The sequence below is a fragment of the Pituophis catenifer genome, unplaced genomic scaffold, assembly GCF_029215685.1.
Source record: "Pituophis catenifer annectens isolate HBS135680 unplaced genomic scaffold, rPitCat1.0.hap2 SCAF_6, whole genome shotgun sequence".
In the NCBI taxonomy this organism is placed as follows: domain Eukaryota; kingdom Metazoa; phylum Chordata; class Lepidosauria; order Squamata; family Colubridae; genus Pituophis; species Pituophis catenifer.
The window spans coordinates 51,207,189-51,230,684 of record NW_027256886.1 but is presented as its reverse complement, the minus strand read 5'-3'; the positions used below and the strand labels follow the sequence as shown (position 1 = coordinate 51,230,684).

Here is a 23,496-nt window from a genome sequence, read left to right as displayed (position 1 = left end):
TTACAGGTTTAGACTGAAAGACTTTGGGAAAATAAGGGGGGGGACACTCAGATTTGTTTGTGACTTTTTGTCTATTCCTTATTTGTTTTTGATCTGTAGTATGATTAAAGGATATCTTCCATGCAATTTTTTTTTGAATTAAAAGTGCTACTCCTGAGGTCTGCTCCCAAGGTTACTATGAAAGTGAGGAATCTGTTTAGGGAAGACTTTAAGAATGGTTGAAATGCAGTACAGTTTCAGTTCAGAAGTTGCCTATCTTAAAAGTGTCCTAACTTGAAATATTACTAGAAAAGCAATGGGGAAGAATAATTTTAAACACACTTAGGGTTCACTGTCTAATGAAGTACAGTTCAAGAGTTCTTTTGCATGTTGAACTGCTATTGAAATAGATGATGCTAGTCTGAACAAATTCTTTTAATTTAGTGACTTCTAGATTTGTCTATAGATTTATAGAAGAAAAATTCACTTCCCATTTTAGAAAAAAAATATTGTCTGTTTCCAGAAATGATAACCTGCTTTAAAAGGTTGTTGTTGCACGGGAAAATGGAAGAACTTCTGTGTTTGCTGTTTGAGCTCCTAAAAGAAGCGTTTGATATAATTCTAAATTAACAAAACAACAAGTGTAATTTTTGAACGTAACATGCAATGTGAAATAATTTAATTTAATTTTGCAGTTCTGGTGCAAAAATTAGAAATAAAGTGGAGATATATCTGCATAGAATTTTTATTGAGGGAGATGTTGTAGAATTCCAGTTTGTCAGGCCTGCTTTAGAAGTACTGGAATTCTTCTAGTAAAATGTTGGCAACTTTAGTTCAGTCTAGTTTGTGATTGTGTCAAGAAAGGTTCCTTACTCAACGAAGAAGGTTTTTTCCCTGAATAACTAGTTATTCAACTTCACCAAGAAGTAGTGTTCTAAGGAAACATTTAAATTTGGCTGTAAGGGATTTTGACTGATAGTCGGTCTAAAAGTCTTTGCTCACTCTTTTCTACAAAACTCCCTTTGGCACTTCTAAATTTAGGCCAGAACACTTCTCCCAAAAACGTTCCTAGATGGAAAATAGGTGGCAGGAGTGAATCTAGAAAACAGTTGTATGCAAAACGTATGTTCTTACTGTGAGGTAAGGTATTTGAGTCTTGTTAATATCAGAAAAATAAGAGGGCAGCTGAAACATTCATCTTACTGCCAAGAATTAGTGATGATTAGAAATTGCTTTAGTATTGAATGTTCCATAGTTGCTTTTTCCAGCTGCAGATACCACACTTGAACCATAGACTACACCCACTGACATTCTGTCCCACACAAAGGCTATACTGCCGTGGAAAATTACTTAGGTATAATCTGTGCAGAATTCAGCACACACATCCTAATATTGCATATTAGAACTTCATTTAAGGAGTAGATTGCTTTTTACGTTTTTGCTTCTGATACCGAGGTGGAACTCCATTCCTTCTGAACATTCTGGAAGAATTAATTATGTAAATTAAGTGGGCAGTGATAAAACTGCAAGTTTCATTTTAATAAAATAAATACTAAGTGCCTTGACATAGTGAAATGGAAATCAAATATACTATATATGTGTATCTGACACCATTGTTTCATTTCTTCTCACATGAAACTTATTCATTGAAAAGTATGTTGATGTTCCAAATGTATTTTTCTAAACTCTCCTTTCCAGATGTATCCAATGATATTTTTTTCCTTACATATAAGGAGAGGCAATGAAAAACAGAATCGGATTATGTGTACTCATCTATTTCTATCTCTGTTTTAAATATCCACCCATCAATTAGAATTAGAAACTTCGTGTAACACAGTACATTCATGGACTGGCCCATGTTCCTCCCCAGCCTCCTCACTGTCCGACTCCGCTGCCAGCTCTGCAGGCTGTTGGCGGACCACAACAATTCCATCAAATGGTAGTTCTCTATTAACATCACTTGTTTAGTGGAAGTCAACAGTCTGAGTTCTCTGGTTGACGGGAAAATATTAAATTGTCATAATAACTTGAGATTGCTTTACTAAAAAAGCTAGCCAATGTTATACACATGTGAACCTTAATTCTAAATTCTGTAGCAATTTTGTTTCTTAGAAGGGTATCCATCTTGCAAATGTTACCACGATTTATAAGTAGATCCTGTTTCATAATATGTTGAAGCTTGTGTTTGTTGTTTCATAATGTCACCAGTGCTGTGGCATTTTGTAGAGAACATTTCTTCATTTGTATAATAAATGAATTTAATTAGCTTCAACTTTTATGGTGGTATCTTATACCCCAACTGGAATTGTGAAGAAGAACAATCATTACATAATTTTATGCAGTCGACTTCTAAGATTAAATTACCCAACTTGCCCTGGCTTTTCTCCTTTTTCTTTGTTCATTGGCCCATACCTAATACTGCTATTCTTGCATTTGCTTCTGGCACTGAAAACATAACACGCAATTTAACAATGTCCTGTTAGGAATTAATGTGTTATTTCCAAACAAGGCCTCTAGTATTTCCCTGACTGCACAAATTAGCACCTGTGATGTGTATTAATGCATATATACTAAAAGCATTTTGAAAATATGCATCAGTATAGAATTCAGGAAATGATTAAATATTTTATGTAGATGTCTTTAGCAGAATTTCTCTTCTCTCAAACAATTTCTCCACTGCAGATAATACTGTTGAAAAAATATTTACTGTGAATAAAGTAAGATTATATTTATAACTGGTTCTAGTTCTTCCTCAATTATAGAACAATTTAAGACACATAGTAAATAATAAGGTGACATACTAAATTCAAGTACATTTTCAAAAGATAATTTCAGAAAAAGAATATCACACAAATGAACAATAGATTCAAAAAGAAGACATGGCAGAGTGTTTCTTTCACATCCATTTTTTTAAACCTTTCCTCATCTGAATTTAAGACTTCTTTGTATTTGTGCAATATTTAGACTATGTTCTTGAAAGCTGGTATTTTTCAGAGGTTTATCACACCTAAATAATAACAGAGAGAAGAAAAGCAAGGAAAGATGAGCTTCCTTAAAATGCTAATCCCCATCCCCATAACAAATACCACAGGATCAAAGTTAGGGGCATTACTTCTTGTCCTGCCCTCAGGTGCTTTGGAGAATAGCTTGACTCCCTCTTCTTTGTGGCAACCCTTTAGGTATTGAGACACTGACTCAGAATTTTCCCCTCCTTGGGGCATTATTGGATTCTGGCCTATTATATACTTTACCAAATTGTTTGTTCAACACTTCAATCAATTAATACAAACATTTGTATTAGTTAGAATAGTGACACTGATTTGTATGATACAAAGGAATATAGAGATTGTCTTAAAGAAGAATTCAGCAGCATTAGATAATATCAGCTTAATCTTTAAAGGGAGGGGAATGAAAAATAAACTTGACTGTTATATATGGTTGATGCTTAGTAAAAATGTTCAGTAAATGTTTGAATGTTAGTGTAAAGTGAACAGGTATTAGAACAAAGTAGAAAACCTGATACCTGCCACATGTTTGGAAATATAAGTACCATTAGCTTTGGCAATATGAAGAATTATGAAAGTTGTAGTCCCAAATGTAAAGAGTTGGTTGCTGTATCTGTGTTTTAATTAGATTTATGGACATGCAAAACTCAAATATGTGTTTATTTTTCTGATACAAATGACTTATTGACTCTCCCTAAGTCACTTTTCACTCTAGATAGGGTGCGTGTGTGTGAATCCTGGTCACATTAATTTTTCTGTATCTGAGCTTTAATTATTATAATATCTGCTTTAATTATTATAAACTAATTTGTAAAACAAAGCAAGTTGGAGATCAATTGCAAATGATTCATCACCATGTGTAAGTAGTTACCAAAGAAAAGGTTATAATTTTAACCATTGTCACTATCTTAAATCAAGTGCACAAAAAGAACTAGATGTTGATATGGTAGTCTGACTTGCTGATGGATTGCTTAAAATTATATCATTTTTTTATCCTCATCTCTTCTCCATTTGAGCAGTTCAAAATGTCTGAAATGAAAGTTGCAGTCTCTTCACAGTCAGAAGTTTTCTGGTTTCCCTGTTAATTTCTTCCTCCTCAGAACTTGTGATTCTTTCAAGATATTGCTTATAGAAATCAAGATAAATCAATTGGGAATGAAGAATGTCATTAAGGATCTTATGCAGAGATGTTTTGCTTGCTCTAGTTGCTTCCTCTAATATGGCTTTACCTTGGTGAAAGATTAATGGTTGCAGCTAAGGCTTTCAAAAGTAATATGTAGAGATGTTTTATCTGTTCACAGAGGTTCAGGTAGTTCTTGACTTAAAACAATTCATTTAATGATGATGGTATGGAATTACAACAGCCATCACAAAATACTGTACCATCACTTCCACGGTCACATGATCATGATCTGGGTGCTTGGTAACCTGTTGACACATCCAGTTGAGAAGTGTCCCTCAATCATGTCATCGCCATTTGCAATCCTTTATGCCAGTTTCCTCCAAAAGCTGATTGTTTCAAGCTGTTGCTGCATACCAAGTGGACTCCAGCTCATCTCTGGGTGATAGCTGAAAGAGCTGCCTGCTGAACGTCCTTGACTGGATGTAGATAAAAGTTCCGTTCCTGCATCTTGCTGAAGGAGTTCCAGTCAGTGCATGAAGGAGAGCTGAACTCTTTCAGCAGGCAGCTCTTTCAACCAGCTTCCAGAGACGAGAGGAACCCCAAATCCAAGCAAGAAATCTCCACTCAGGCAGTATAGTAAAAGAAGGACTGTGGGGTGCTTCATGTGGGTGGGAGAAGCTCAGCATAGGACACACACCAGTGTCTTTCTGTTCAGGGGCTGAAAATCCTGCTTGAATTTCAACAGGATTTTCAGCTCCTGAGCAGAGCCTCTCAGGGTCTCCTCCAACATTCACTGACGCACCCTGGTACTTTCTGGTACTGCCTTTGCTTATTTCATAAGATCTCTTGTTGACTTCAGGCAGGAGTGCTGGAGTTGTGGTTGTTGAGCGAAACAGTCAAGTGATGTCTTGTTTAATGATTGCTTTGCTCAATCACCAAAATTCCAGTCCCAATTATGGTTGTAAGTCAAGGATCACAGGACAAGAAGCAATGGAGGGGAGCTCATTAGAGGGAGATTCAACCTGGAAATAAGGATGAATTTCCTCATAGTGAGAACAATTAATGGAATAGCTTGCATTTTGGAGTTGTGAGTGCTTTATCACTGGAGGTTTTCAAGAAAAGATTGGACAACCATTTGTCCAAGATGGTATAAGGACTCCTGCCTCCTCTAGTCCAATTTGGGGGTTGGACTAAAAGACACCCAAGGTCCCTTCCAGTCCTATGATTCTATGAGTACTTATTCCCACATGACTTTGATTTTTACCAGCAAATTATTAAAGAAAATAGTGGAAAGGCTCAGGTTGTAGACCAGACTGCTTAACCTGCCCCCAGAGGCACTCACACAGCCCTTGGTGACTGATCACCGGTTATATTTTCTTCCAATTCTTCTTTATTATGCCTAGCCCTTGCCTAATAAAATCATGAGAACTTTAAAAGTTGCTGCAATCATTTCCTCTGTATCCAGTTGGCCTAATAAAAGGCATAACGTCAGTTGAGGATATCAGATATTTTTGGCTCACGCAGCTGATGTTTCTTTTTGATATCATTTCAGAATTCCTCATTCACATTAGATTATTTGCATTCCTACCAAAGTGAAATCTGTTCCATTCAGATACAGTAAGCACAAACTGCTTACCTGGCACATTTGACTGTTTAAATTGAGTCAGAGGTCAATATGACCTATGGTACACTTGATATGCTTGAAGAATTAAAAAAAAAATCTAAGAGCTAGTTACAACAGAGAGTGAATGGCAGCCAAGGATAGCAGAGCACACTTAGTAGGACAACAAAGACAATGTTCAACTTAAGTCCTCCAGCTATTGGAAAAATATATTCTATATATATCTAAAGATTTTGATTGCATACTGAAGCACTTTTAAGTAAAAAATAGAAAGAATGAAAAAGACCACATTGTGGTTAAGATGTTTTAAGTAGAAATAACAGTGGTTGTGATTGATAAGAAATCATCCCCACGCCTCCTTTATTTCATATTTAATAAATTCCTTTCTGCATTACATTGAAAAATTATAATACAGCCCAATAATAGCTGAAAGGTTTGTAATGGCTGAGAGATTATGAGAGATGAAATTGAGCACATTTCTTGGATAGCATATTGCATTGTAGTATTGTGTACAACAGGGTAAATTCTTACACAGAAATGCATTTTTGTTGACCTTTTACAGTATATGAAGTGGCGCTGAAAGAAGCCAAATCACTGTTGACCTGGTAACCAAGTATCAGTGGAGTAAATATTCTTTTTTGTACTGTTTATTCAGGTGGGAAAGTTAAGGTTAATTCTGAGTCTGACTGATCTGAATTATTTTATTGATGGAGATGGAGGATGAGGAGGAGGAGAAGAAGGAGGAGAAGAAATGGGAGATGTTAATATTTTCTAATAGGATGATACAGAAGGAAAATATGCTGTTTGTTTATTCACATAATGGTTTCTAGAAATGTGGCCATTTAATTTCATTGGTCTAGTCTCGTATAACTTTCCTATTCTTATAGCTAAGTAATGTATTATCTACTATTTATCCACCTTTGCAGTTTTATTGGAAAAGTGAGACAGATCAAGTGAAATAATAGGGCCAGTCCTTCCTGAGGGAAAAGTGGCCAATTTATGAGCAGATTTTTGAGGGTCATGAAAGACACATGGTTTTGTATATGTTTTGATATTACTTTGCAGTAGTTTTATACCACTATTGTTGGGGATTTCTTATAAGGTTGGATGGAGAACAGGGATATCTTAGCCATGGAAGTTGTGGATTAAAATAGGACAAGATAGTGCTATGAATGCTGCCCTGAGCTCTGGAATGAAAGGCAGAAAATAAATAAATAAAATACCTTTCCTGGTTTGGGTATTTTTTATATGAAAAGGAATAAGTCTGTGGCTCGAAGCACCACACATGCTACCTTTGCAGGTATAGGTACCTGTTATGAACTTTGTATATGGTTACTGAGTTCATTGAGATTATCAGCAGAAAACCAGAATTTCCTCTTTACAGTGTTAGCACCTGACGTCATTTGTAACCGTGGTTGTGATAAGACAACAATTTATCTTAAAGAGGCCCTGGCTGATTTTAATGAGCATCTTTTGAAGATGAAGCTACTACCTACATTCTGGGGTCATACAGTACCCCCTGCTTCCTTTAATGCTTCAGAACTCATGTTTTATTTAGAGTCATACTTGTGCAATTGTAATCCTTAGACTGTTACAGCATGGTAGGAATAATTCCAAAAATATGTTACTAAAGGACATCAACATTACAGATGATACATAGCAGAATCTAAGCAACTGATATCAGGCACTTGTGCTGCAAGTTCTACACATTGGAGTTTTCATGTTAATGGATTCTAAGTGAATAAAATTATTTTTTAATAGCTTGGGCTTGTCCTTTTATACACCCATTTACTCTTTTGTACTGTATAAATAATGTGTCACCACTGATACTAGTTAGTCTCATCATGTTTTGGGGGAAAGCCAATAACCCAGTCCTTAAGTTTCAGAAATAGAACTTTTTTACTTAGAGATAGGACAGCTCCTTGAAGGCTATGTTACACCAAAGTCTTTTTTTAGAAATAATTATCTAATTAAAATATTAGTAGGCATTCCTTTGAGTCTTCAGTGCTTGGATTAAATAACAGAGGGCTGTAAATAGAATCTAAAAACTACTAGTCGGAAGATGAAAAGAGGGAAATCATTTTGTATTCCTAGCAATTAGGTTCTAGTCATTTGTTTAAAAAAATAAAGCATTATTATTATTTTTTTGTTCTGTATAAAGTGCTTTAAAGCAGATTCCATAAACATGAACTTCCTTTAAAAAATAGAACCATTCATTATTCACAGGCATACTGAATTAGAATTCTCTAGAATTCCTGTAAATTAGCAAAAAAAAAAAAAAGCAGATTTCATAGGACATTTAAGTTGTTTTCCATGATTCCTTCCAGTGGACATTGCTGATAAATCCAAAGTTTTTGTCATGGTTATTGCTGAACAAAAAAATCTTGACTTGTTCCTTTTGAAACTATCTCTTGTGGAAACGTATTTTAATTTTTCTAGTATTTGAAATTATTTATCCATTGAAGTAAAAGGAGCAATTTAAACACTCTCATAGCAAAGTGTTTTATGAAGATTCAGAATTATAATACTCTTAAGAACTATCTATAATGCCTTGGTCAACATAATGTGATTTCTCTTCTAAAGACTTGGAAGATACTAGGACAGGGATGGCTAACCTTTTTGCTGTCGTGTGTCAAAAGCGGGGGGAGTGTGGGGGGGTGGCATGCGCATGTGCCCACACCCATAATTCACTGTGTCCTGCCCCGCCACGCATGCACACAGGATTCCCCGCGCACTCTCCCCGCTTTTGGCACGTGATAGCACAGTGGGCCCAGTAGGCCCATTTCCCCCCCCAGACTCCAGGGGCTTTCTTGGAGCCTGAGGAGGGTGAAAACGGCCTTCTGCATCCCCCCAGAGGCCCTCCGGAGGCCCGAAATGGCCCATTTGCCAACTTCGTGTGGGGCTGAAGGCCTGTTTTTTGCTCTCCCCGAGAGGATGAAAATGGCCTTCCCCACCCCGCTGAGGCCTTCTGGAGGCTAGAAATGACCCATCTGCCGACTTCCAGTGGGCCCAGAAGGCCTCAAAATCATCTGGCTGGTGCGTACATGTAAGCTGGAGCTGAACTAGGGCAATGCTCATGTGGCCAACAATATGGCTCCACGTGCCACCTGTGGCATGCGGGTCATAGGTTCACCATCACGGTACTAGGATGTGCTAGAGGATAGTGTCCAACCTTTTGACCAGGGTTGCCTTGAGTGAAGAAGAATTGGGTTGTTTATAAAATAAATAATACAGTTAATGTATATAAATCACATAATAACGTTAAAACTTTACGATCTTGTGGGGCACATTACCAGCTGTCCAGGATTGCATATGGGCCCTGGGTTGGACAAGCCTGTACTAAAGCATAAAACATGAGCTTTTTGTGGCTGCTCTCTGAACGGGCACTGTAGAAGCCAGAAGCAGAGTTGTACTACAGACAACAGTTAATGGCAGCCCTTTCTAGCTATGCCTCCCTCTCCCTCTTTTTGCCTAGTTCTGAAGTAATTTCATGCAGAAGCTTTTAAAATTAGATTGAAATTTATGTACAATTTGGTTTAATGTCACAGAAAATGTAATTTTTCAAACCCAATTGATAGGATGTTATGATCTGGTCTGGTATGAGGGAATGACTTTGGAATATCATACAATATGGTTTCTATAGCTGTCCAATAAGCATTATAGAATATTTGTTGTTTTTTAAAACATGTCTTCTTTTGGTAATCTTTTATGAGAAGTAGAAAAATGTGTACATGTAATATACAAATTTTGTTTTTCCAGTGGCCCATCCTCAGGAGCCTCATCATCCCACAGAGAAGCCTGTCATCCATTGCCACAAATGTGGGGAGCAGTGTAAAGGAGAAGTACTTCGAGTCCAGGCCAAGCATTTTCACATCAAATGCTTTACCTGCAAAGGTACTGTAATTATGTTTTATCACTCTCGGGAAATCATATTGTTTGTATTTTTTTTACTTTAAAGAGATTGGCTGAATTCCTATTATGGAACTGTGATTGGGTCTGTCTGTGTGTATGTTCCAGCATAACTCTGGAACACCTCAAGCACTTTCAAACAAATTTGATACACAGATGACTTACTCCCTGTAAACAAATACTGTGGGAGTAAGACACCCCTAACACCCCTCGGGCTTCTACTGTACAGCACAGTGGAGTTGCCATGATAACGGCTTCACAGTACTCCACAAGGGGGCTTCCTCTGGTAAGGGGGAAAATCCAAGATTAAATCCAGGACATTTTCAACAAGGTTTTGATTATTCTTGAGGACAAGTATGTGGCCATGATCAATAAAACATTACTGCAACTCGTCCTGAACCACTACGAGACCAACATAACGTACTTCACGCAGATTACATACGAGAAAAGAACTACAGCGTAGAACAGTTTAGTGCATATATAGCGGAAAAGAAGCCACTTCTATATTAAGATCAGACAAAAGCATACCAAATGATCATGGATCAGCTACTAAAACAACAAGGTGCTATCAGTTTACTTGACACTTCTAGGGACATAGAGAAAACATTTTCAACTAATTTAATTCTCGCCAAAATCAGGGCTCAGGGTGAAGTTGCTCTTCCTGTCTAATACAGGATTGCGATAAATAAATACCCGAGCAACGCCGGGTTATCTACTAGTGTACAAATAAAAATATTCCTTATATTTGTGTTTTTGATATATATATATGTATTTGATATGTATATATGTATTTATTAGTGAATGAATGGCCACTCATAGTCATATGGTATTGATTGGGCAGCCATATACTGTATATGTTATAATAATACTAATATTAATACAAATGTTAATTTCAGCAGTTTTCAAATATTTCCACTTTTGAAATTTTAGAGTTTGCATTAACTGGTTAACAAATATAAGGGTTATCCAAGCCTTCAAAAATGGTTTTATAGTGTGTGGGAGTTTGCTTGGACCATTAAAACATATTTAAGCATAAAGCATATTTTCCAGGCTGGCAATTGGAAAAGTTGTAGTTTGAATGTAGCTGGTTTGTATGTGCTCCCTCCATGTTATAAAACATCTTTTTCAAAAATAGCTTTAATAAGCCCCCAACCACATTCACATCCTTGTTTGTATGTCTGAAAATGTAACTAATAGATAGAAGAAACAAATTTATCCAATTTTGCCTCCTTTTGAAAAATAGTTAATTCAAAGACTGGCAAAGAGCACATGTCAGCAATTCAATGCAGTATATAAGGTATTGCATATTCAGTTGTATGCTAATATATGTATAACTACTCTTTCTGCTGATTGGAGTTGGCTGTTAATCTGCCATCTGATGCTCCATCTGCTTTCAGGAAAGATTATCAGGTTTACCAGAGACTGGACTTCTTCGTTGTTGTGAAACAACTCTGCTAATAAATGCTTTTGGGTGCAGCAAGAAATTCAGTTAGAGGATCTTCAAATCAACACCCTTGGCTTTACTTTTGTTGATCTCAGTTTATAATACGACCTTTGCAATATGTTTTTCCAAAATAAGCCCTTTTATTCCAGGAACACCCCACCTTGGAGAAATTTAGCTCTTTCACAACACATTCACTTATGTCATGGAAGTTGTATGACATGAGCTTGAGTTCCAGGAGCCTGAGTGGCGTAGGAGGCTAATGCCTCCTACTAAGGCAGCATTTAACATCCAGCTGCCTGCAATTACTGCGAGTTCAATTCTCACCAGGCCAAGGTCGACTCAGCCTTCCATCCTTTCTAAGGTGGGTAAAATGAGGACCCGGTTTGTGGGGGCAATAAGCTGATTTTGTATAAAATATACAAAAGTATGAAGGCTATTGCTTAACTCATTGTAAGCCGCCCTGAGTCTCCGGAGAAGGGCGGCATATAAAAATAAATTAAATAAATAAATAAATAAAATTATGGTATTAGTGAGGTGAAAAAAGTCTCTACCTCATCCTCAGTCTCTGAACCTTTTACCTTGCTTAATTCTTTAGAAAATATGCTTCCCTTTACAAATTTCGTATTTTGGAACAAGGGTCTATTTAAGCAAACTTTCCTTTCTTTTCCCATTTTATTACTTATGACTAAGGTGTTAATCTAGCTTTTGAATAGATGGGAGCAATGGTTAAAAATGACATCTTCATATCCATCCATTGATTCCAGCTCTATAATCATATGAAGTACAAGACTCAGCATTTATGGCCACTTGGCTCATTTATTCCAGTTAGTTTCTGTATATGGAATGGAGAAAAGTCAACTTGTTCTTTATCTGAGACTGCAAAGTATCTTGGGGCACCCTGAATTTCTAATTTGAACATGGAACAAACTAGGCTTAAAATAATTAGCTTTTCTGTCCTCAATTTGGATGTCATAGAAAGCTAAGATTATTGTGAACCAAGAATAAACACCAAGGATGCAGTTGAAGAAGGAAATCCAGAAGGTATTTCCAGCAGTCTGAGATATCACTATTTTCTTATGCTTAAGGATTAATTTATTAAACTTGTATCTCACTTCTACCAGAATGTTAGTACTGTAATAAAACAGACATATGCATTTTTACACATTATTTTGCTATAAGATCAAATATATGTTTGCCCATAGCGTGGTGGTACAGTGGTTAGAATACAGTATTGTAGGCTAATTCTACCGACTGCCAGAAGTTTGATTCTGACCGGCTCAAGGTTGATTCAGCCTTCCATCCTTCTGAGGTCAGCAAAATGAGGACCCAGGTTTGTAGGGGCAAAATGCTGATTCTGTAAACAACCTAAGGAGGGCTGTAAAATAGTACATAAGTTTAAATGGTATTGCTATTTATGAAGGAATTTAGATAATCTATGACCTATTGGGTTATCTTTTTAGAAATATTTACCTACCACTCCCTCACCCTCCCTGACCCTCACTGCACTTTCTTCACACCCTTGCACAACTCTCACATTTCCACATAAATTCATAAATCCATGAAATATCTCTCACACATTCTGGTGTAATCCATACAGTGCTTGTCACATACCCCTGGACATTGTCTCCAATGGACTCAGCAACTTCCCTGCAACTCCATGCACCCATCACTCTTCGCACTCTGCAGCAACTACTTACCTATCCGCCAGCCTAGGACTTCTGACTTTCTCCCAGCTTCCCAGATTTTCCTTGTGCAAAGCTGCTAGGGAGTCTTAGAAATGAAAATCATGTGGCTGACTATGGAAGCATGGCCATAGCTTTTTCAAATTTCAATGTCCTGAGAGTAGGAATGCATTCTGTAAATTATTCCATCTGAAGTACCTTGGTTCAAAAATTGTTACCCTATGATGCAGCCTTTAGCCCAACTGAAGCTTACAAGCAGATATGAAAGTTTTAGTATTATATAGATTTAATATGTCCAAATTTGTAACAATATATGTTTATTTCTTCCACTGCTTTATATGCTGTGCATTAATTAAGATTCAAATATCTTACCCCCTCAGCTTCATTAGCATTAGTTCTTTTATTAGAATAACCCTTTTAATTTGTCATTCCACAAGGTGATAGGTAGCCTTAGGAATATTTCTTTAGTTCCTCAAAGAGCGCTATCAATTTTTGCCAACTAAAAAATAACTTGTTTAAGAAAAGTCTTTGTTTTGCTTTTCCTCCCTTTGTGCAAAATGCAAATAAAGCTTCATGTTATTTTCTTTTTACATCTATTCATTATAAATATTGGCTGTCTATTTTTAAGCCTAATATGCAGTATAGAGTTCTACCAGATCTTAAATACTAGATGCCAGAAATATTGGAAAAAGCAGCTGCTTTAATTATAATGCACAAATTTTTATATATCTCTTATGGTGATTATAAGAACAGTGTTCTCTTTTTAGTGGATGTCTCAGTCATTTCATTTGAAATTCCTGTGAAATTACCATGCAGACATTGATTGACTATGCAGAAAATAAACTGTTTAACTGAATAATATCCCCCACAAACCCACCTATCACTGTTTTTTTATGTGGCATGCGGTGTAACTAAGGAACATAAAAAAGATAAAGGTTCCCCTCACACATATGTGTTAGTCGTTTCCGACTCTAGGGGGCGGGGCTCATCTCCGTTTCAAAGCTGAAAAGCCAGCACTGTCTGAAGACATCTCTATGGTCATGTGGCCGGCATGACTAAACGCCAAAGGCGCACAGAATGCTGTTACCTTCCCACCAAAAGTGGTCCTTATTTTTCTACTTGCATTTTTTACGTGCTTTCGAACTGCTAGATTGGCAGAAGCTGGGACAAGTAATGGGAGCTCACTCTGTTACGTGGCACTAGGGATTCGAACCGCTGAATTGCCGACCTTTTGATCGACAAGCTCAGTGTCTTAGCCAGTGAGCCACCACGTCCCTTATGTTCCTTATTATGTTCCTTATTATTATTATGTTCCTTATTATAGAACATAAATGTGTGTAAAAATATGTAACTTGATCATTTCAAGTTAAGTATTACAAACCAAATATTTTCCCTAACTGCTTTCCACTGTTTTCAATAGAATTTCCCAAGATACATAAAATAGAAGATATCCTTCCTTATCTATTGTTTGCATTTTAAATAAAGGAGCAAACTGTGGTAGTGGTAAATAACTCAGGACGGTTTCACTTGCTAATGCAAGTTTACTTGTTGAATGGGAGAGAACCAGGGTTAGGTAGTTGCTTTCCCTTGCTTTATAATCATCCAATTATCAAATAGTTTAAATGAATCAGTCTTTATTGGATTTTCCCTTGATGTGAAAATAATGACGACATGCTCTTTGACTGATCAGCAGGCTTATATTCCCTCTCCAGTTGTATTTCATCCCATAAAATTTCATTTCTGCCTGGCAGAAAGTGAGCACCTCTGATGCAGTTTAATAGAAGACATGTTCTTTCCACTTTCAGGTTAACTTTGGGGTATTGTTGTAGATGAAGATATTTAAAGGCTGGTAATATATTAATCATTTCCAGTGGTTGCCAAATCAGAGTCACATGGGTAAGAGTGAATAACCTCTCCAAGGATAAAGAGAAAGACAGGTGTCTCTGTATTGTGCACCACAATTACATAAATATATATTTGCCATATTAAATTTCATCATATTTTATGTTTGCAGCTCTTCTGAATATTATAAAATGACATTATTGTGTGATTGAGATCCATTTACTAGAATTGCATATGAATTTAAGGAATTGGTTCACCATTAACAGGTAACTGAACACTTAAACTGGCCAGTTTGCTGGATGTGTGAAAGACATCACATTGTAGGACTGCAGTTTTTATTTGGACTAGTAAATGAATTAAATCCTTATCCATAATCTCATTATATAAAAACCCATTTTTCTTATTAAGTAACCGATAGGTTTCTGAGCATTATGTTTAGGATTATAACTACCAACAAATCATTAGCTAATCTTATGAATTCATACCATACATTCCTTTATAGTGTGAAAAGTAATATAGAAAGCTGTTTGATTATAACAGTTTAGAAATGTAATAAATAAATGCCCAAAGTATGCCCTGATCCTCCTTCTGATGCAGTACTGCCCTGAAATTTTTATACAAAAATCTTATTTCATATTCGCATGATCATAATATTTGAATTGTCTATTAAGTAGGTCAGGGTTGAACTGTGGAGTCCTTTGTGCTCTCTGAATCTGGTTGAAGGTTTGCAGAAGTTTTGTCACTTGAGTAGGTAGCATCTTCTGTGCTAGAAAGGAATGGGCTTTACTGTCTGTTTAGATACAGTAATTTGCCCTGTGAGTGTTGGTGTGGTCCTTCCTGGGCTACTTTAGTTTTTTAGTTTATTTCAGATGTTGTGGAAGGATTTAGTTGGTTTGTGTGCTATGATGATGTGGTGTGATTATAATAGTTGATTGTTTCCGAGATATTTTTGATGATGGCAGTGTTATCATTTTCATAGCTTGGTTGTGATGGAGTGGGTTTAGCAGTCAGGAACTTTTTGATAAAATTGTGAGGGTATCTATTTTATTGAAAGATATTGCATGGGCTGTCTGTTTCCTTTTTCTGGTGGCCATGGTTGCTGCAGTGTGTTTGCGCTCCTCTAATAATGTTCTTACACAGGTTTTCTTGTGGAAGGTTGGGTGTTACTTTGAAAGAGGAGCACTTAGTGCAGGTAGATTTTTGATAGTCTTTTAATTCTAATTTGCCACCATTTCCTTGACTGATTAGGCTATCTAGGAAGGGTTGTGTATTGTTGTTTCTTCTTTCCTTATGAATTTTATTCCTTTGAAGATGATGTTGATTGTTTTGTTTGTTTTTGCTACCTGTTCCTTTTTTATTACAACAAAGGTTTTATCTCCATATCAAATGCATACATTGGTTGTATGCGTGTGAGTTCCATAGTTTCTAGATGCTGCATTGCTGTGAATCCTGAGAAAGGTGAACCCATGGATGATCCTTTGATTTGTTGACATATTTGTCCATCAGTCTGAAAGTAGGTAATGAGGCAGAGGTAATGACATCCATTATTTTGATTATTTCAATCTTAGTTTATTTGGTTAGGTTGAGTGTGTTGTGTAATATTGCTACCATGGATTCATTTGCTAATTTTGGATCTGTGGATGTGACATTGAATGAAATCATAATTTCACCTTCTTCTACTATCTTTGATTTTCTTGAAAATGCGCCCACTGCTCTTCTTCAACCACCTCACCTACTGTGGCTGATAAAAAACCACTTTTGTTATTAAAATCTGCTGACCTCTGAAAATGTTCTGCTCTCTGGTGTTCCAAAAAAATATCAGCATGAGGTGAATAAAAAAAAAAGTAACTGAAAACTCCCCGAGGAGTATGTTGGACTTCACTCTATAGTAATTCTTTTTTGTTTTGAAAATCTAGATTTCAATCCTTATGTTGGGGAAATTTGGTGAAATGTCCATCACCATCCCCAACCTTATATTCCTTTTCTTTTCAGCCTCTTGCTTCTCCCTTTCTTACTTGCATCTTTAATACAGTAGATTGGTAACAAAAAGATAGATTACTTTACCAAGGGGCTGAATTAACTGAAGATGAATTTTAGAGGAAGCCAAAGAGATATTTAGATTACACTGGGTAACCTTGTAGGTGTAAGGCTGTTGATTAGCCATTTCTCTCTCATTGTTTCAGTTTATATTAGGTTTAGGTTTAGGTTTATTTGGATTTATATACTGCCCTACTCCCGAAGGACTCAGGACGGTGAACAGCCAAAGATAAAACACATACAATATAAAATTTAAAAACAATTTAAAACATATTAAACAAATTTGGCCCATACTAATTAAAACATATTACAATTTTCAACTAGCTTTTTAAAACATCTCAAATTACAAACTTGATTTTTTTATGATGCTCAGTTTAAGCATCATAAATGCAATTGATATATATATATATATATATCCTTAACCATTTTAATTTTAAAAATTAGAAATGTGAAACAATTTTCATAAAAAAAGATAAGATTTAAATTTTTTGGAAAATTATTTTTGCTAAGTCTTAAACCCTTTCTTCTTACTTAAGATCATATTTGAAATATACGGTATAATAATTACAGATATAGCTGTAGTGTAAGTTCCTATGTAGGAATTTTTACCTTTAAGTTTTTTTGCAACAGTGTACACTCTTTACTCCCTTTGTACCTTTTAAAAATAATTTTTATACTTTTGCTTTGTGTTCTAGTCGTACAAGAACACAGAAGCTTTGAGTATTTCTAGGTCTTGCTGAAGGCTGATAAAGTCCCAGTCAGCTATAAATATCACTACCCAGGAAATGAACTCTTCATACTAAAATGTGAAGCATCTCAGTTATTCTTTGGTCAACTAAAATGTATTGAAGGAAAGTGCGTGGGTTTTTGTTTGAGGTTATATACACATATATTTTGAGTACCAAAGAGTATTGTTTGATGTTACATAAACAAACAACAATAATGGCTTAACTTTATCTGAGAGAATTTTCATGCATTCACTGATCTGTGTAGAATTGCTTTTAAAATCGAGCTTTTGTACACATTTGATAGCAACTCTTTGAAGTGTAAGTAGGGCACAAAAATTCTTATAATAAAAAAAGTGGAGATTGCTCTGAGAAAGCACAATAAATTGTATTTTATCTTCAGTTTTCAACTATCATTCACTCAAATATATACATTGGTGAATGCATGTACCAATGCATGACAGAAGAAAAGAATTTTTCAAGAGATGTGTATATTGTACATTTATGTTCTGCTTCTACAAATTGGGTAATAGCACCTTCTAAAATGGTTATCATAATTAAAATATTCCAGTCCAAAATTATCAACTTTATTTTTTAAATACACACATCCTGGCTTTCAAGATGGCTGAAAATGGATAATAACAAAAGAATCAATAGTATATTCTGGAAGTAATAAGGGAAAACACATTCTTTTAAACCACTTGCATAAAATGAAAAGTTATGTTACAGGTCACTGAAGAGATATAAGAATATGAGATATGAAAGTGTCCGAGTGTCTGAGAAAATTGTAAAATTGAGCTATTTCTCTACGCCCCACATACCCCATTTGCAGAACAGGTGATTCTTTTATATGAATCAGAGGAATATGGGTATTTGGATGATAAACCAAAAGACAATGTTTTGAGAGTTCAAACTGGAAGTGTAGCTGTGCCTTGCATTTTTCTACTGAGATTACTTTAGTATCTTTGTTCAAGATGAGCAGTTGGCAGATTTCTAAGGATGAGTATAATCCTTTCAATGTCTGTGAAGAGGATAAAACCCGCTACTTCTGCAGATTTCATTCAATTAATTTAAAAAAAGCAATGCATGTTTTCATCAATGGAGAATCTCCAGTACATTCAACTGCTTCAAGCTGCCAGAGTAAATACCCATTTCCATGAAATAAAAATAATCCAGGAGTCTGTAATTGCAAATAACACTACAACAAGCCGAGCAGAGACCATTATCAAGATTAGAATATGCCTGCTGCATTGTGTAATTATTGCCTTTGGTGAGGAATGGAATGTAAATGAACCTAAGACACTATCTAAAGTAGGGTGGGGTTGTTATATCTTGCAGCTATACATGTAGTATTTAGAGGTTCATATTATTAATTTTCTGCAAACGAATAGACTGAACAAAATAGTTCTTCCTTTTAGAAAGGCATTATAACCTAGTACCTTATGAGAAAATTAAAAAAAAAAATTCCCCTATTTTCTTCTCCTAGAAGGAATTCACAATTTTTCCAGATTCAGCAAAGTGAGGATAACTATCATAATTTAAGTGATACCTTTTTATTTTAACTTCAAATGACAATAAGCTGTTGATTGTGACTGATACTAATCCAAGTAGTAACTCACATCTTTACTGATGCCTTCAAAATAAAATGAACAACATGTATAGAAAGTAGAAAGTATGAGATAAAATTGACTATATTAAGAATACTCAAGAATTCAAGAATAGTCAAGAATGGAGGAATATTAAACTCTGTTTAGTGTGGGGAACAGCCAGATCAGCAACAATTTATTTTGTAAGAAAAAAAATGTACATTTTATTCTAATACTATATGAAAAAGCTAATCCTAGCACATTTTATATTTATGAGGAAGACTAATAAAACTTTGATTAGTGGGGAAAGTGTGTTACTATTCTCCATCCCCAGACAGCTTTATGCTAGGTAGGGGAATTGAAGAAAATATCTTGAAAGAAAGCAGTATTTCCATCAAGAAAACTATATTTGTGTGTCCATAAAGTCTACAAGCATTGAACTTGGATTTCAAAAAACTTTATATTTAGCAGGATAAACAAACTTAGCTTACCACTTCATGATAATTCACTGTATATAGGCTTAACTTCACACTTGGTAGGTTGTTAGGTTAATAGACGTTTTGCAATGTTTGCTAATACTGTCCTACTTTTTGTGGCTGTTTTAAAATAAAAAATGTTGGCAACTTTTTCAGGTGCTTGGCACCATTGTGACTCTGTACAATAGCCCAAGTAAAAATGCAAGCAAGAGAGAGAGAGAGTGCGTGCGTGTGCACAAACACACACAGTTTATATATGTCTGTCTATCTATCTATCTATCTATCTATCTATCTATCTATCTATCTATCTATCTTGTATGTATATGTATCTATATAGATATAGATATGAGAGAATAATATGGAATAGGTCATTTATAAAGCCCACAAGTGCAGTTTATTCTTTATGGGAAGACCTCCTTGTGATATAGCATTTTAAACTTGTCACTGACATTCACTCAGTTATGTATGGTGTCCAGCTGTAAAATGGACCTGGAGGCTGCACCATTTGCTGAGTCAACTAACAATTTTATTCTGTTTATAAAAATTACTTATATCTAAGCACAAATAGTTTGCAGGTGGGGACCACTAATTTATCACCATATTTAGTTTGGGGAGATCCATTAAAATCAATGGACACTTCATTTTCCTTTTCAGATTTTGTTCTCAGTTAAATTATTTTGTGTTTATGAGAAAAACTAAAAAGACTGCAGATCAGAATTAAGGGTAGTATTTTAGCTTTCCCATCTATAGTTAAAAGCATTGGTATGAAATGACCTTTAACTCAGGTGCTTTTTATATTGGAAATTGTGTGAAGACAGCTTCCAGCCAAGCATTAAATCAATTCAGTACTCTTTATATGTGTCCATATAGAGGTGTATATATGTACATACACAAGTATTTCTCTATTGGTATATTTATCAGAAGAAGCTTACCTTTCTATATCCAATACTGTGATTTCCTGTTAAATAAATTATTTTGTGGGCAGACTGTCTGGCACCACCATGACTCAATCGTGTTATAGGAGAATTTATGAAAACAATAGAACAATAATTTTATAATGCTATGCATTATCTGATTTACTGCATTGCAGCATTGGAGGGCATAATTAGATTCAGGAGATGGAATATATAGGAATGTAAAAAATCTTCCCGGGAAGGTAAGGAAGCTGCTACATTGTTCTCTTAAGTAACTGTTCTATCTTTTGTCTAATATGTTATTTTATGGGATTAGTTTTTTTCATGTCACAAGTACATTATTTACTTATATTTGATAGTGATGATTTCATTTTTAAAGTCTCAATATTTTACAATATTTTCTGATTTATTTATAACATCAAACAATTATTGAGCTAAAACTATAAAGTAGTTAAAACTATAAAGGATGGAACAACCAGATTTTTTTTTTTTTGTTTTAAATACCTTTTAAAAACCATATTCTTGAAAAAGGAAAGTAGGGAACTGAGTTTATAGTTGTGATGTTAAGCTTCTTAAAGTCCCAGAAATTGAAGGTCAGGTCCCTGGAGTGAGATCCTGCTTAGAAGAACACAAAGAATGAACTGGATTGTAGGGAATAATAAGGATAGACAGATCCTGAAAAGTTTGTGAGTGGAGGTTCTAACACAACCACATGTAGTTTAAACTTTATACTGTATTTGGATCAAAGAGGATGCTAGTGAAAAGCCCTGTGCTGTAATGAGACATGAAAACAATATGGAAGAACTAGAGTCCATTACAATGAAATAGATTGTTTTGTAAGCAGTGATATCACTCTAGGAAATTTACCATTTACAGAAATCCAGTTTTCTGTATTAACAATCTCTGTGATTCATGTCATATTGTATAGGAGCAAATGCCTCATATTATTATTATTATTATTATTATTATTATTATTATTATTATTATTATTATTATTATTTTATTATAGAGGGAAAAGGGATCACAAAGGCAAGATATGCAATCAATTGTAATTATTTGAGACATGACCTTTTTTTTTTTTGTTTCAGGCTATAAATAGTTAGTAAAAGTTAGTTCTGTAATTGTTGAACTAGAGTTCCCAGCAGCTTCAATATGTAATAATAATAATTTATTAAATTTATATGCTGCCTGATTTTCAACAACTCTGGGCACTCACAAGAGTCAAATAGTCACAGAAGTAAACTCAGTAAAGTATTAAAACAATAAAAATAAATGCAAAGATAAATAATAAGCAATGCTGATTAGGTCTTACAAAAAGCTGAGCTTCTGCCTTAGCTCAAAAACTAATGAAGCTCCAGTCTTTAGGAAATCAGCAATGGTTTACTCTTAGTTTTGTCTGCAAAATGTTAGGGAAATTAAATTTAAAATTGTTACTGAGTGTGTTTGCTTCAGATCAAAACTTGCTTAAAAGTAATCTGTTACTAGATATGTTGATGAAAAACAAGAGATGTTGCAGAGAATATTAGTGCAGGAGTTGGAGAAAAGCAGAAAATTCCATTTTCTGGTGTTATAGTAACACTGCTTGACAAATGATTGAAATCAGTTTGCTGACATGTTTATGACAAGAGTCTAACCTTCTTTTGTTCAACGAATTGTTTTCAAATTTGGAATGAAGAAAAGATCAGAAATAGTGATTTAACACTTGAAATTAAAACACAACAGTAATATTTTATCTGTAAGATGAACAATGTTGGGAGTACAAAACTGAATCTGAAATGTATTCAATTGTTGCCTTGTATATGAAGTTTGCTATTTCAGTTCAACAGCTCTTAATGTGCTTTCACCAAATATAGCTGTATTCAGATGTCTAGCATGCATTATTGATACAAATAATATAACTGTGTTGCTCTTCAGATTCAAAGACAAAAACATATTTCCCCTTATTTGTAGATGTACATATAACGCCTGTATAAAACTTCAAATTGTATAGGTCCCCCTACAGTGTGCTCAATTGTACTCCACCTACAGAAAGCACCCATATGATCCCAAGAAGGCACTGTTGCTTTAAAGCAGGGGTGTCAAACTCGTGGCCTGCGGCCCAGATGCGTCATGTGCTGGCCATGCCCACCCCCATTTTAGCGAAGGGGGAAAAAGCAAGATACATCACATGACGAAAACATGACACCGCAAGTTTGACACTGCTTTAAAGAATCTATATATTCAAAGCCAACAAGATGCTGATAAGAAACAAATATTTGAGTCACTAGAATCTGGTCTGTTTATGTCGTATGTGAAATATCTAAATCTAAACCTAAATCTAAATCTTGAGACTTTAAATTGTTACAGTTTGAAATCTATACTAAAATTTATATTTTAATCAGCAATATTTTGCTCAAGAAATATGAACTTAATGCCCTTCTTCTGTATGGCAACATAATCCTCTAAGTGACTTACTTGATTGTATTGAATAAAAATTTGGAAACCTAAAATTTAGTGTAGGTTCTATGACTATACGACCTTTGCCGCCTTATACTCATTAATGGAGATTGCCATCTGTGTCTCATATTTTCCTCCTCCTGCCCATTAGTAAATCAACTTTGATCATTTAATTGTGAGAGGTTTCTTTGGTTCAAGGTGAGAAAGCTTCTGCAAAATATATCACCTATTGCATTCTTTTTCCATTAGTTTTATATATCATGAATTATGCATAATTACTATTCTTCTCCACAACTCTAAGATCTCAACTTACTGTCAGATAGAATGGAAGCACCTGTCCTTCCATTCACTTTTTACTGAAGCTTGTTAAACAGACTAGAGTTTTTGCAATACTGCCTCTGGACTCTTCCAGCTGTTTTAACTTCTGGTCTGTTTGGCATAAAAGTTGCAGAACAGACAGGTGTAAAGATGAAAATTGACATGGTTCACAGACCTGCCTCTACCACCACCAGTTGTTTTGAAGTTGTTGTTTTGGATTTTTTTTTTTTTAATGCTCTGAGAATTGTTATATTGGAATTTATCTAAACTAGTTGTAATTATGACTATGTCCTTATGTCCAATCTCTGTAGATCTCACACTGAAAGTTACCCAATACTGAAATGTTTTAGAGAATGTTTTAAGCTGCTTTCTTGAGAGTTGCTGCGTCAATAGTTAAGA

General features: G+C 35.2%; 1 protein-coding gene across 3 annotated transcripts in view; it reads left to right on the top strand.

Moving 5' to 3' along the window:
- The window catches only part of ABLIM1 (actin binding LIM protein 1), a 184,279-nt gene that overhangs the window by 74,861 nt on the left and 85,922 nt on the right, over nt 1-23,496 (top strand). For all 3 annotated transcript variants that reach the window (XM_070946093.1, XM_070946092.1, XM_070946091.1), the window contains exon 2: nt 9,488-9,622. In XM_070946093.1, coding sequence (XP_070802194.1) covers nt 9,488-9,622 — 135 coding nt within the window. The remainder of the gene's footprint in view (nt 1-9,487; nt 9,623-23,496) is intronic.